General features: G+C 37.1%; 1 protein-coding gene across 1 annotated transcript; it reads right to left on the reverse strand.

The window, feature by feature from the left end:
- Positions 1 to 1,847: 1,847 nt before the first annotated feature.
- Positions 1,848 to 8,218, reverse strand: LOC136803689 (sulfoacetaldehyde acetyltransferase-like). Its single transcript, XM_067060406.1, has 6 exons — positions 7,619 to 8,218; positions 6,814 to 7,086; positions 6,163 to 6,481; positions 5,654 to 5,949; positions 4,993 to 5,339; positions 1,848 to 2,379 (listed from the first exon to the last, which is right to left on the reverse strand). Exons 1-6 carry the CDS (start codon positions 7,950 to 7,952, stop codon positions 2,071 to 2,073), a joined length of 1,878 nt encoding a protein of 625 aa, XP_066916507.1. The 5' UTR covers positions 7,953 to 8,218; the 3' UTR covers positions 1,848 to 2,070.
- Between the last annotated feature and the right edge of the window lie 7,058 nt (positions 8,219 to 15,276).

A 15,276-nucleotide genomic window follows, 5' to 3' on the forward strand; every position in this document is an offset into this window, starting at 1 on the left:
CTTAAAAAAACATTATCAGTTTAGTAAATCGCGAAATTTAACTCAAGCGAAAAATTCCAGAAAGTGGCAATCGGGAAATTAAGTACTCACAAAACACGTTATAAAAAAGTTACGGCCTAATAATTTCGATGTATTTTGTCAAACGCAATCTCAAAACTTAGCGCTATGGAAAATATTTTTTAAATTAGGGGGGGCATGGCCCCCAAATCTGTGAGACACTGGAAAAAGTCATCAGATCACACGGGTTGGAAAACTTAAATTCCGACGCCGTAATTTTCAAAAATCAATTTTTGCGTTTGATTTTATAAACTGATAAGGTGTGATTGTTTCGGCAGTGTGATTTCCGATATCACACTGCGGAATTTTTCAAATAGTTATTTTTATTTTTTTTAATTCGGCGTGTGAAATTCAATTTAACACTTTTAAACTTCACTGTAAAGGCTTTATCGAAATCACACGTGTGATTTCTAATTTCCGCAGGCAAATAAAGTTTTCCAACATGTTGTACACTTTAAATTTTCGGCGTGTGAAATTCAATTTAACACTTTTAAACTTCACTGAAAAGGCTTTATCAAAATCACACGTGTGAATTCTAATTTCTGCAGGCAAATAAAATTTTTCAGTATGTTGTACACTATAAATTTTCGGCGTGTGAAATCCAATTTAACACTTTGTCAAACACTGGCAACTATAGTCCAAGAAGTATAAAACTTACACTACAAAACTCTAAAAACGTAGAAGGACAAGAAAGAAACAAGAAATCGCAGTCATTAGTAGTTCCCACGGGTGGGAAAGTCAATTTAACACGGTGGGAAGGTACAATTCCCACCTTGTACTACGCATGCGTAAAGAAAACCACAAGTGAAAATTGGGTCGAAACTGTTCAGATTGCATTCAAATCATAACATTATAAGGGTATATTCGATCAGTGTGTAACACAACGCTAAAGGTGAGGCGTCCCGCAAGGGCGGCCTCATTCGTTCGCAATGGACTTGCGTCGCAAGGGCTCAGTGGATCGGTGAGACGGGTTTGAGGTCATTAAATTGGCTTTCTAGTGCAGCTCCACTGTTGTGACAAAAGTGCCGGGATTCTCAAAGTAGCGCAAGTACATGACAGAACGAATGGGAGCTATCGAGCCAATGCTCACGAATGATCGAATACATTTAACAATTTATCAAATACAAATCAAAGTCATTTTTCGGTGTGTGGTTTTCGATAAGATAAGCGAGTGTAAAATGCTAAATCCGACGTGGGATTTTCAATTTAACACGCGAGGAGAGAGGGCCTGAAGTACGAAATTAGATGTGGGATTTTCGATTTAACACGTGTTTTGTTCGATTCAGCACACAATGTTTAAAGCGTGTGATCCTGCGTTAACAACGTCGGAAATTCAATTATACACATGTGATTTTGCGTTTCCCACCGGCGTAAAAACGAACCGATTCCCACGCGTGGGATAGCAGTGTGAAATGTATACTTTCACACCGTGTGATTTTCACTTTCACAACGGTGTGATTTGATGACTTTTTCCTGTGAGAAGTAGTGTAACATTGTATCTGTGCTCTGTGGTGGTGACGTTATTCGTATGAGCAAGCATTTGCGAGAGAAATCTCTCTCCCACGCTTGTTTGTGTAGTGTCACCGATATATTATAGCTCTGTTGAGTGACGAGTAAAGTATCAATGGTGAACAGGTGCTTTAAATTCTCTACAACAGGGAATAACCTTGGGATAGGGCCAATTGTGTTCGCATCGGCGGGTTTATCACTCTTTCCTTTAACACGGACGGTAGCGTAACATTTATGGAGAAACATGAGGTTCACACTGTAGCACTATAGACAGTATCAAATTAGTTTTTAAATTCACTTTTTCAGTGTTATTCTAATATTTACCTTCAAGAAAAAAATAATGTTGTTATTGTACATTAAAAAAAGTAGAAAAAGGCCCCTAATATAAAAAAACCAAAAGAATTTAATAATAAATTTATACAAAAAAGATTTTTAAAATTTCTATTAAAAATATAATTCTCAATAAAATCTTTTAATTTTCATCCCAACAAATTACCCATAATCCTAATTATCGGTAGGTTGGCCAGTGGACGATTCTTGTGACTGAATAGTGCTTTGATATTTAGACAAATATCTTTTGGGTAATTTCATAGCATCACGTCTGAAAGGATCTCCAAGTTCGCGACTGAACATAAGTTCAATAACTGTAGTTTTTCCGTCACGTTGATGTTGAAGAGCCTGGGTTAACGCACTACCAACTTGATCTTTGTGTGTGCAAGTGATACCTTCACATTTCATGCTTCGTGCAATTTCAGCATATGACCATGGATTGTCTAAATTGACACCAATGTATCGATCACCGAACCACAAGACCTTTGAAAAAAAAATTGAAGTCAAATTTAATTCCCCAACTATTTAAACTGTGTGTGAATCTTTTATGTCCTGCTAATTCTTTGTGTTAATGGATGTGTAATTTTTAGTTAGATTTTATAAAAACAGGATTTATGCATGTAAAACGGGTTACCGTCGTTTTTTATAAGTTTCCCATTCCCGTACTAAGATTCCTTTGTCACCTTACTAGCGGAATATGACCAGGACTTCGGGTAGTTGAAGAAATGAGCTTCGGAAAGTTTGGCAGTTTCGTGAGTAAACACAAGATTTTCCGTACTTTAAAGCAAACCCTTTTCAATCTCATGCCGGTTATCCCGGGGAAAGTAACGGAAAGATTCCCGAAAAGTGACAAGAATCGCAAGAAGTGGAAATGGGAAACGACGGTAGGGGAGTCCTCTTTGTAAAAGAATGTATCAAATACTACTCATATAAGTTAAATATTTTGGTGGATCTTTCGACCATAACGCAAATAAGTGTATTTTCTCCTCTATCATACCCCTGTGTCGCAGACCCGCTAAAACCCCAGCCCCACTAGAAAATTTGACAAAAATCTCGCCCCCCAATGGGAAAAAATACCTTTGAATTTCAGCCCCACTGGGAAATTGACTTTAATTTCATCCCCCGTTCAAAATTCAATTTTTAAAAATTGCCACTGAATTTTTTAACCTTTGAACAAAGGAATTTCTATCCCCATTGGGATTTCACTAGGAATTTTTTATCCCCATTGAGAAAAAAAGTTCCAGACAGGGGTGTTCTATCGTCTGTCTAATTGTCAACAAAGGAAGGGTAAATGCAAAAAAAGTGCAGGATTTATAAAAAATAATTTAGAGTCAGAGGAGACAATATTTGGGCTAATTAACCAGTAGCTCCGAGACTGTTTTTCTTGAAGGATGCTGCCAGCAAAGGTTTATGGCCTTAGTAGAGGCCACTATGTCTTCCCGTGTGCAGCAGCTTGTGCAAAGGGATTTTATGATTGAATATTGTTCCTTGAATGTAGAAGATCAAAATTTGAGAGGTGGGGCCGGGTGTGACTACCCGTTGCCATGGAAACTGACGTCATTGGTTACTATGGCAACCAAAATAAAAAGTCGTCAAAATTGAAAATTTTTTGTTTCAGTCGAAAGAGCATGAAAAACTGATAAAGAAAAAGGTCACAACCTATATCTGAAAATGAATATATCAGGAGATATTAAAGAAATAAGGCAAAATGACGTCATAAAACGATGACGTCATCGAAAAATAAAAATTTGCCAAAATTCGAAAATTTTTGGTTTTTTGGAAAAAAGACCCTCCAGGGAGCATAAAATATTACTACGAAAACGTTTGAAAATTCGTTAAAAAAAGTCTATTGGCCAAAATTGACAATTTCATTTTTTGCCTGTCGAAGGTTGGAGCTTGCCCAAACACATTACAGGCAAAATCTAAAAATATCAATTTTGGCTCATAGACTTCTTAAAAAGGATTTTCAGACTTTTTCGTAATAATAATTTTTGTTCACTGGAAGGTACTCTTTCCAAAAAACCAAAAGTTTTTTAATTTTGGCAAATTTTTGTTTTTCGATGACGTCATCGTCATGTCACGTCATCACACGGGAAGCTTTTTCGCGACATAGTGGCCCCTACTACCTTTTTAAAACGTGAATTTTCCTCATGTCAATATCGGGGAATGAATCAAATCGCACTCCTCATAAATCATAAAAAACATTCTATACCACTGGAATCGTATTACATAATCGCTACAGTTTAGGGATATTACTTAAGAATTTACTAGTAAAAAGCACTCCTCCGTTTAGAGATTGTTTATGGAACGTCTGGCTGAATCAAAATACATTTTTCTTAAGTAAACAAGTTCGTATATTCACTAATTCGTCAACAAACCGATAACAAATCTTAAGTTTTGGTAAAGACCACTGGGGTAAAGATAACAACAATAAATCCATTTCATCAAAAGTGTGCTATTTTTAAACTTTCCAAAGACGGAAAATCATCAAATAGTGACACGATTGACCAGTGACACTTTTTTTATTCTTTACAGACCGTTGAGTATCATTACACGTTTTTTTGTAAGAACGTCCAAATTTTTTGAAGCCTTGGGATGTTCTTAACCTTTTGGGTTTCAAGCCTAAAAATGTTCTTAAAATGTTCTTATTTTCACCATTTTGTGACCATTTTTAAACCCATTTTCTTAAGAAAACGGGTGTTTTTGAGTCCACAAACCCTTAAAATGTTCTCAATTTGTTCTTTAGAATTTTGGCCATCGAAGCTTTATGTTCTTATATAGTTTGTTCTTATAAAAAAACGTGTACGTTAGAAATGTTTGATCACTTCACTATCTTGTGAGGCTTCCGAGGGTAAAGAATATCAGAATACCGTTTTTTTCCGGTAAAATAACAAAGTACCGAAAAATACCGAATTCTCTTCAGTCCCCCTAAGATCTACTCTCAAGGGCAAAATAGCCTCAAGATAGTTCTAATCTTTCCAACGAAACTTAGATTATCACACCATGATAGTGCCTCGTGAAATTATCAAAATAAAGTTAAAGTGTTCAAATGTTCTCTTGGGCACAAGCAGAAGAGAAATTAACGAGAAACCTTACCTGGTTTTTCTTCTCAGCCCCCCATTGTCCATTATTGAAAACGACGGCGATCATTGGAATTTGTTCTCGCACACAAGTCAACAATTCATTGAAACTCATTCCCCAAGCACCATCACCAACGTATGCAATAGCTGGGCGGTCTGGGCGTCCAACTTTAGCGCCCATCATCGTAGGGAAGGCGTATTGACAATTACCAAAAGACATAGCGGCAAAGAAGCTTGGAGATTCTTCGAAGCGAAGATATCCATTGGCAACTGAGCAAACATTACCGATATCAGTAGAAACCATAGCATCTTTGGGCGTGGCTAGTTCTAACTCGCGTAAAGCCTCACGTGGGTTGATCTTACCTGAGGAAAGAAAATAATGGAAGATAAGATATCTTCTAGCTAAGCTATGTATGGTTCAAACAAATTCATAACAGGCTCTTTTTGACTGTGATTCCTCATACAGTTGACACTCTTTAATTCGATATTCAAAGGGAAATTGAATTTTCATCGAATAAGGGAGCTTATCGAATGGTAAAGCGTCGTTTATAAGAGTTTCTTTTTGACGGTGACTTTCAATATTGAATAATGGAGTGTATCGAATAATAGAACGTCGAATTAGAGAGCGTGGACTCTTCCGAAATCAATCAAGCAGAATCATAGTTTCAAAAAAGTACCTTCTCGTGCATTGGTTTGGTCATGAGTCATATCATTCAATAAATTTTCCCAAGTTTCACGGACTTCATTCAATTTTGTGATACGTTCATTTTTGTTAGCCAAAGCTTGTGCATCACCGTGTAATTGGAGCCTTGCAAGGATATCATCGGTAGCAAGCCCTGCGTCCCCATTTACACCGACAGCAATTGGTTTCACCAATCCGATACGTCTTGGGTCGGCTTCGATTTGAATGACTTTGGCGTTTTTAGGCCAGTAGTCAAAACCATATTGTGGTAGGGTGGCGAAAGGTCCCAATCTGTGCAAGAAAAGGAAATTATCAGAATAGGTCTTTGTATTTCATGAGCAATCAATATTCTAAATGTGAGTTATTACATGTTTGGAATTTTCAATTATGCTTTGTCATGCAAGTTTGAAGATAACTTTAATCTTGTAAAATTGGGTTATGAATAAGCAGTAAATTACCTCCCGATAAATAAAAAGTGATCATTTTATTGAGATTATCGTATACCTTGTTCCTATAGCAACGACAACATCAGCTTCGTGGATTGTTCGCATGGCAGTTTGGTGTCCAAGGTAACCGAGAGGGCCACACCACAGTGGGTGAGATGCTGGGAAAGCATCATTGTGTAAATATGTTGTACAAACGGGTGCTTGTAAATATTCCGCAAGAGCTTTCACACTATTTGTGGCTCCACCAATGACAACGCCACCACCAGCTAAGATGACTGGGTTCTTGGCACCACGAAGTAGTTCAGCGGCACTTTCCAAAGATGTGGGTCCGCCAGCAGATTTTTCTACTCGGAGTGGTTTGTTGATGATGTAATCGTCTGAAACGAGGAAATTGTAGGAAAAAAATCAACAAAACCGAATAGGCGTGCAGTGTACTTAAAATAAAGCACTTTGAAAAACTCTACTTGTGTTTAAAGTTAATAGCTGAAATCTCGTAAGAACGTTCTCTACAATGCTTCTTCTTTGTAGGAAATAAGACAGAAAAAAGTAAGGTTACGAAAGCAGTCCAAGGACGTTAATTTTGCGTGATAGTTACAATACTATTTGTAATTTCTTATCGTTATGAGTTCTTGACAACATTCAGTTAAATTAGCTAAGATAAATACATGATCAAAGAGTAAAGCATTGGTTTTAAATTATCTTAAAATACCTTCGTGGTAGAAATAGTCACGTGGGATATTCAATTGAGTCGGGCCACGTTCGTTCATTGCAATATCAAAGCATCGTGATGTGATTTCAGCCATACGTCCAGGGTTATTAACATGTCCTTGAAACTTTGTAATGCTGTTGAAGATCTCCATTTGGTCAGATTCTTGGAAACCACCAAGGCCTTTGGTCATTGTACCAGCTTCAGGTGTGACGCAAACGACAGGGGAATGGGCCCAGTATGCAGCAGCGACAGATGTGACGTAATTGGTGATGCCTTTGAAAAGAAGAATAAAGTGAAAGGTTTAGAGTATGTAGCGTGTCCATAAAAAAACAGAAAGTTAACACATTTTTACAAATTTTCACTGGTCAACAAATCATCTTGCTTTGAGTTTTACCTTTTATGGTGCTATAAACTCGACTAAAGAAATTAACGATGATACAATATTTATTCCACACAACGCTTTTGGCTTACACGCAGAACAGGGAGGCAACGCAGCGCTATTTTCTTGCATATTAATATTCAAAGGATGTGCAGAGAAGTCTTAATCACTAGAATATTGTGTTATTCATTAGACCTTATCGGAGTTTTTGATTTTTCCTAAACTGTGATGTGGGATTGTTTCGGGGGTATTACAATAGAATTCCTTCGAGGAATTCCTAAGAGATTTCTATTGTAATACCCCCGAAACAATCCCACAATGCATCGCTTTTTTAGAAAAATCAAAAACTCCGATAAGATCTATTGACATTAGTTTAGATAAAGAAAACCAAAGGAAAGAAACGATGACAAAAAAATTGCTAGATACCTGGGCCATTTTGTGCAATGCAGACTCCGTGTTTTCCGGTTGCTCTAGAATAACCATCAGCCATGTGCCCTGCATTCTGTTCATGTTGAACTGGCAAAAACCGGATTCCTGCTTCCGGGAAGATATCTAACGGATCCATAAAAGCAGAGCCAACAATTCCGAAAATATCGGTAACACCTTGTGCAACCATAGCTTCAACCAGAGCCTCTGTTGCCATCATTTTAGTAGGAACACCATATTGAACTTCTGAATGTTGTGCTGCTGAAGTGTTGAAACAAGCAGCTAGGACTCGGTTGGAAGTTGGCAAGATTTGCTTACGAACGGCTTGCAGCATTGCGATCGCTTTTTATTTATTTACGTCTAAAAAATACATTAAAATGTGGGAAAAGAATACAACCTACTACCGCAAACTAAAGACAGAACCATCGACAATGTAAAATGATCGCAATCGTCGAAACTGATAATACATCAAAATGATTTTAAATTGCTTGACACATTACAAAATATCCACAAAATCAAGTCCTTAATTAACACACAATTTAAGGTTCCTCTCTATCTGAAACCGAGGTCCCTACTTCGTTCACTTTGCAAGCCTGAAATGATATCTAAATTTGCGAGTGTGAAAAGATCTAATCCTCAGTTATTTTACAGTGTGCAAAAAACAATAAAAAAAAACAGGTCAAACTGGATTAAAAAAGAAATAAATAAATAAACGAAATCATTTCGCAAAAGTATAAAAAGTCTCCTTCAGATGAGCTCCTCAGTGGTGGCTGTTTCGAAATATCCTCCCCTTCAAACCTCCTTAAAAAGTCTCAAAAAGCTTTTTGAAATACTTAGACTTTATTTGCAAACCATGGACAAGACATTGAGCCTTGATTGACTTTTACTGTATATTCATAGTCAAAGATCTTCATTCTAAAACAATTGTGATAATTTTCTCTGTGCAAGCAATCTAAGTGATGAAATTTGACTGTCTTTGATACCCTTTAGACAGAGTTGTAACAAAAGAGGGGTGAATTTTCGCATTCTTTGAAATCTGTTTTCATAGCCTCTTAGTCGTGACTTTATTTTTTTACCAACATGGAGTCTTGTCAAATTTGATGCCGTACTGATAAAAATATCAGAATGACACGTTTTCAAAAGAAAAGACAGCAAAATAAATGTGCCTCGCAAAACACGCAAGAAGAAAACGCTATACATAATTCAATACATTTCAGGGAAGTTTTACTTTTACTTTTGCGTCTCTGAGAACGGCTGAAAGTTCTTCTTTAGCCTTAGGCTATTTTTCTTTTCGGCTCTTAATACCGTTATTTTTTGGCCAACGGTGGATAAGCCAATAAAAAGCCGAGAAAATATGCATTTTGAACTATTTCTGAAGCATTTTAGCAGAGCTGAGAATTCCTCTATAAACTTCGCCCGTTATTTTTGTGCCAACGGTGGATAACCAAAGAAAGAATCATTTTACCAAAGTTGACCAGTGAAGTTGTTATTGATTCCTTATATTTCAATATATAGCTGACAATAGAAATAGAAAGTGGCATAAATAACAGTCGGGTAGGAAGAATTGGTGTTACTGCGGGTGCCTTCTAATTTTGACTCAGTCTCGTACCCCTAAGCCAGATTTCACAACAGTAAGCGCTATTAGAATCTTAATAAGGAAACAATAGGAAATCGGTATGTATTTCGCATTTTAAAAGCAATAGAGATGCTCTATCCCATTCATCGACACGAAATTATTTCAACTTTGGCTTCACATTTTCATTTGCTGGGCGGAAGAAAACCATTATTTTTTGCATGATCCGAGTGTGGAATCGTGTCATCTCAATGATTTCAATGTATGCGTTGTCAAAAAACATTATCATATTGCAGTAAACGAGACATCAATTTTGCATGCATAGAAAGAATGTCGTCTTTGTGAGCTACTCGAATTACATGATCAAATGAAAAAGGTAGTTGCGGAACTTTTGCTTCTCCAATTTCACACAAAAATACTACATGCTGACATAAAACTTGTTTGACGGGATATAAGGTCAACGAAAGATTATACAAAGATCTACTTAAGTAAATTTACATAGCTCCTTGTATTGCCAAGGAACTTTTGGCATTTGTAGTGAGAAACTAAAGTTACTGATCAAATGTCTGCAGTTGAATCTCGCTAACATATCCAATATATCCTCCACCCCCCCCCCCTCATGTACAAAAACTTTCTGGAAGAGCCCATTCCATTGTGCTTACAAGTCTTATGAATTTTCCCTGGGAATCAATCGCCATAGAAATATTAAAAATAAGCATTACTGGTGACGTATTTTATGAAAAAGTCTATTCAAACTCGAATGGGAATCTAATTCTTTTGAATTAAAGGGAAGCATTTTAGGTGTGCGGGTTGTTCCTGATATGGGACTGAGAATAAATTCGAATAATAGAAGTTAATCAGAGAAAAAATGGTACGTTGGAATCGTCTACCTTGGCCTTAACCCTTTGAGTGCCAGGGTCCTTTTTTCTAAGTTTTTTTTAAAAAATCGCTAGTTCAAACTTTAAGGGCTTATATCTCCTGATCTAGAAGGAATTAGAAGCTCGTATATAGCTCGTTGGATAGCTTAGAGTCTCTTCTTTCTTTTGGGCGCCTTCGGCGCCGCCTGATTTAGGAAGGGCGTGGTGGGCGGTGGCCAAGGGGGGGGGTAGGTTAGGGAATTAAAGCAGTCAGGCCCGCTGCGCGGACCTGACTGGACTGATGAAAAGGTGCCCAGTGGTAAAATTTCAAATCAATTCACTAGAAGACAGAATAAAGTAAAACAGGGCCAAATTTGGAGGTTCTTGGATCACTCGTTGACCAAAAATAGTCAAAAAACGGTCAGAATCTCAAAAAAGTGAATTTTTGTCAATTTTTTGCATTTTTTTGACTTTTTTGCTTAAAATTTCGCTGGAAAGACTCACTTTTGAATTTTTTTTTGCTTGACCATAAAGGACAATCTAATTCCTACGAGTTCGACCAAAAATAACGATTTCTAACTCAAACTGGGCATTACAGGAGGGCTTCGCCCTCCTATATAGCCCATGTCGTATATATACGACATCGGCACTTAAAGGGTTAAGGGGGTAGTCATATGAGAAATTTGAAATGTCATTTTTTAAACTTTTTGTTATATCTTGCGAAGTAGTAAATATTTTTCAATGAAACTTTCCATAATTGTAGCACAACTATAAAGGATATGAAAAATTAAAAAAAAATTCTAAAAATAGCAAAGACGGGGGTAATATCGTCCTGGGGGTAAAAGCTATAAAAATATTGTGTCACCTTTTTAGGAAAAGCTAAGAAAGCTATTCAAAAATTTTTTTCTGGTGAAGGTTAATATTATGAAAGTCTCCAGAATGAGTGGAAAAATTTTTCAAAATTTCAAGCCAGGGGGTCTGGAACCTAAAATTTGTACTTTTTCAGTTTAAAAGTCAAAAAATGATTTTTTTGAAAAACTGCTTCATTCATCCTGAGGCTTACCATAATGGAAAACTACCCTGAAAATTTCAAGTCAATAGCTTTTCTCAATCCTGAGAAAAGGCTGACAAGGTGCGCGAAAACCCCCTAAAATGTGTTTTGAGAAAACGACGCAGAAAGTTGAAAATAGAGGTTTTTCTCAATTTTTCTGCGATACATAGACCGTTTTACAAAATTTTTTTTGTGGTTGACCAAAATGGATTGACACATAACTTTTAATGTTGAAAAGGTACTGGAAATACTAAAATAGTCCAAGTTTTTTGAAAAAAATGGCCTTCCACGTGCTCCGGGAATCTCCAAGTACTTTGCGTCAACTCTGCGTACAACACGTAAACATTGCTTTAAGTCAATAAAAGTGCATTTTCTCATCAAAAAACATATTGCCAACAAAATATATCAACCTTGTGCTAACTCAAATCTGTTTATATCATTTACAGATTTCAGTGTTGATCTTAGGGAAACGTGTCTTCAGGTTGAACGTCAATCATGCATAGTTCCAGGCGGTGTCAACCGAACCCTATCGAACCGATTTTCGTAATCGAACCATCGAACTTTATCGAACAAAATCGAACGATAGCTGTTCGATTACCGAACCCGATCGAACAGCTATCGAACTTTACGAAAATTTCTTGATAAGTTCGATTTAGTTCGATGACTGTTCTTTGTTCGATGAAGTTCGATTGATGTTCGATAGGGTTCGATTGATGTTCGATGAGTTCGATTGATGTTCGATGAGTTCGATTTAAGTTCGATGTGGTTCGATGATTGTGTCGGGTTAATTCTACTTTTTTTACCTTTCAGAAAATTACGAGGTGGTTTAATCAAAACGCCGGCGCCGTAATTGTGCAGTGGAAATTAATCTTGCCGTTCAATATGAGGATTCCCAGTCAGACAGTGATGTAATTCGCATGGCAAATATATGTATCTTTGCACTGGCCAACTCATATGACTGGAGGAATTGAGTAGACACAAAGTCAAAGTCAAGAAGCTGTCAGTGATTGTGGTACAAATTCAAAACCTATTCTGGTTATTTTGGAGATACGGCACATCACATCCTATCCTATCCGCCCAATATAAACGGAAATCCTCGTGTGGACGATAATTCAAGAGAGAAGTGGAAATCGCGAAAATGTCGAAAATTTTGAAGACGATCGTCTTGAATTATCTAGCGGGATCCTAGGACATTTTATCCGTCGGGTGGGTGTAAGAATAATAATGTTCGAGAGAGATAAAGAAGATTTTCACGATTCTATTCTAATAATTTTATTTATTCTTTTGGTTTTGGTAAGGGATTTCTGAACCTCTTTTTGTTGAACCAGTTCTTGACCCATCCGATGGGATAGATATAGGGGATGGCCAGCGAGAATGGCCCGTGGGCGACTGCCAATACGTAAATAAAAAATTGGGCGGCAAGTATAACCGTAGGACGGGGTGAATCGGATAGAATTGGAAGGTTTTGGGCAGATTGCCTCTTCCCGACGAAACCTACCACCTAATTATACCGCAGAACTTGACGAGTGGGGTCTAATTCGCGAGTTCAGAAAATTTCATTTTCAAAATTTTCTTCTACGAGGAACAATCTTCAATCGAATACATGAAAATCGAGCCACTCGTTTCGGGGTAAAGTGGATAGAATTTGACGGGGCGCCATTCGGAACATAAACAAACACTCTCTATATTTTGTGGTGGAGCAATACCATTTTTCAAAAATTACGTTTTGCCGAAGTTATAATTTGAATTCATGCAATTCTCACAAAGTAATTATTCATTAGATGGAGCGTCATAAAAAGGTAATACCTAAGGGATATATATTTGGGTAGTACGTTTAGTATCATTGATAATAAAATTTTGATTAGTTTGCGCTATGGAAAGTGTTGGTTGAATACACGATAGAAAGTGCAATGTAAGAAAATGAAACGTCTCTGAAAGGTCTGACTACATTAGCTAAATCCAAGTTTGTTTTTTATCTAACGCTTGCATTTCGTTTCAGAGAAAATGAAAAGGGAGAATTAAATAAATGATTAAAAAAGAAGAGCATTAGAGAAACTGGACAACTTACGAAAATATCAAATTTTCATCGACGCATCGACCGATAGAGTCAACAAACACATGGTCGTTAGTTATATGGTCGTTATATTCCGCGGTTGCAGAAATATATCATACCCAGCAGGTGCGTATTTCTTTTAATCCCAGAAGAGTCTAGCATACCCACAGCTCTGTTTCACATTCACAGGCTAGGTTAGGTTAATAGTAATTCGCCCGAAAAAAAACAGTGTACATATCCCGTTGTTTTACGGACGTTATAAAAGAACATTGTTTTGACGTTTAGTGTCCATAGAATACCCCTGTCTCAAGTATCCACTGGACTTCTACTAATGCCCCATGAAAAGCTAACTTTTTCCACTTTCGCAGCGATACTGGGTGTATTATAGCTGAGCCGATAAAAAGAGTAGAGAAATTAACCTGATCATCGTATATTTTTGTTTTCCCGTTATTTCAGGTGGTACTGAACAATCTTAGATACTTGAGAGAGGGAGAAGATTATCAATAACGCTCTGGTTAACTCTAAGATTTGTCGACAAATTGATAAGAGAAAACGTATGATACACCCCTGTATCAGTGACCCGGTCACAGATCCTGTCCGATGGAAACCGGTGAAACAATTACAAAGAATGACCTAACTCTAACAAGTTCACTGTCAAGCCATTTTCAGAAATTTGACTTCATTGAATTTCATCGAAAGTTTGACTTTCAGAGGCTCCGGTGGCCTTGGTTCTGCTTTAAGTGCGTACAAATTGCCTACCGACCGACGCAGAATTTAAGGAAGATTCCAAAAATACAAAAACGAAGCAAGCTAAAGTATATGTATCAAAGGTTATGGCCCTTGGAGAACTGTCGGTATTTTGACACCTCTACTGCAACAAGGTCAACCCGGTCAAAATCGAAAAAAATATTATTAATGAATTCTAGGAATGATGCTTAAAAGTGAATTTTTCCGTACTCCAGCGAGTATTAAGAGATTACAAATACAGACCCGGTGTGTGTGTGACGTTTTACTTGTTTCATAACTTCTCCGATGGTCGATTTCAAATTTTCACTGAGTTACTGAGACAGGGGTATTACGGTGGCACTTAAAGAATTCAGAACCAGCGTGGAATCGCCATGAACACAAAAACAGGAGACAGTATTAATTCTATATTGTATTCAATGCTCAGATGCATAGTATACTCGTAGTTGGCAGCAAACTTTTTAAGATCTTATTTGGAAAATATGTACTTTTTATTCTTTTCTTAGCGAAAGAAAATACTTTATAACATTGTCTCTCTCAGTGCCCGGTGAGAACTTTTATACCCTTTGGGAAAATGAAGGATAAAAAAACGGTAAGGAATATAGAAAATAAAAATTTCTCGGGTTCTTAAATGTCTGGGGCATATTTTCTCACCGGGCCGATTATTTATTGCCAATTGTTCCACTAGGAAGGGGATCCACCGTGTCATACTTTTTTGCCCCTTTTTCCAATTTCCGCTTGCAGAAATATTTGCACCCCTGTCTCAGAGTCAGAGATGATTTAAGCCAGGGGATGCGAGACCTCCGAGAGAATGAACAGCATATGAATGAACGGGAAATTATGTCTTGCTTCATACTGTACCATGTCTCATTATCAAGCCTTTAGAAATAATCCCTTTCGTCAAAGACATTTCCTAGGAAGGACGAGAGATCGAGGCGTCCATTTCTTTAATAAACGTTCTTATCCTGTTGTAAAGTGTTTGTAACCTTACCCTTCCCACTATCTTCTTCTGGAAAATAATACATAACATATAAACTCCTAAATTATCACTATACAAAATATACAAAGACATTGTATTCACATGAACAACAATGAACAATGAGTGATTAATAACATTTGAACATTTATTCCTAGCTACTCTGAACACTAACAAGCCTCTTGGGATAGTGTGGCAGCAATTAAAAATGACATGATGACGGCATTTGATATTTTTTAATTATTCAATAATTAACTCCTTTCCATTTCTCGGTTCCGTATCACTTAACAACGCCTTCAACTAGGGGCGCAAATAGGCGATTCGCGTTTTAACGCGAACAATTTTCCGCCCTAACTTTAGAATGAAAACACGAAGAATAGACATTGTTTTTCGTTTAGTGAACC

This window comes from Clytia hemisphaerica, unplaced genomic scaffold (genome assembly GCF_902728285.1).
Source record: "Clytia hemisphaerica strain Z4C2 unplaced genomic scaffold, Clytia hemisphaerica genome assembly, whole genome shotgun sequence".
Classification (NCBI taxonomy): domain Eukaryota; kingdom Metazoa; phylum Cnidaria; class Hydrozoa; order Leptothecata; family Clytiidae; genus Clytia; species Clytia hemisphaerica.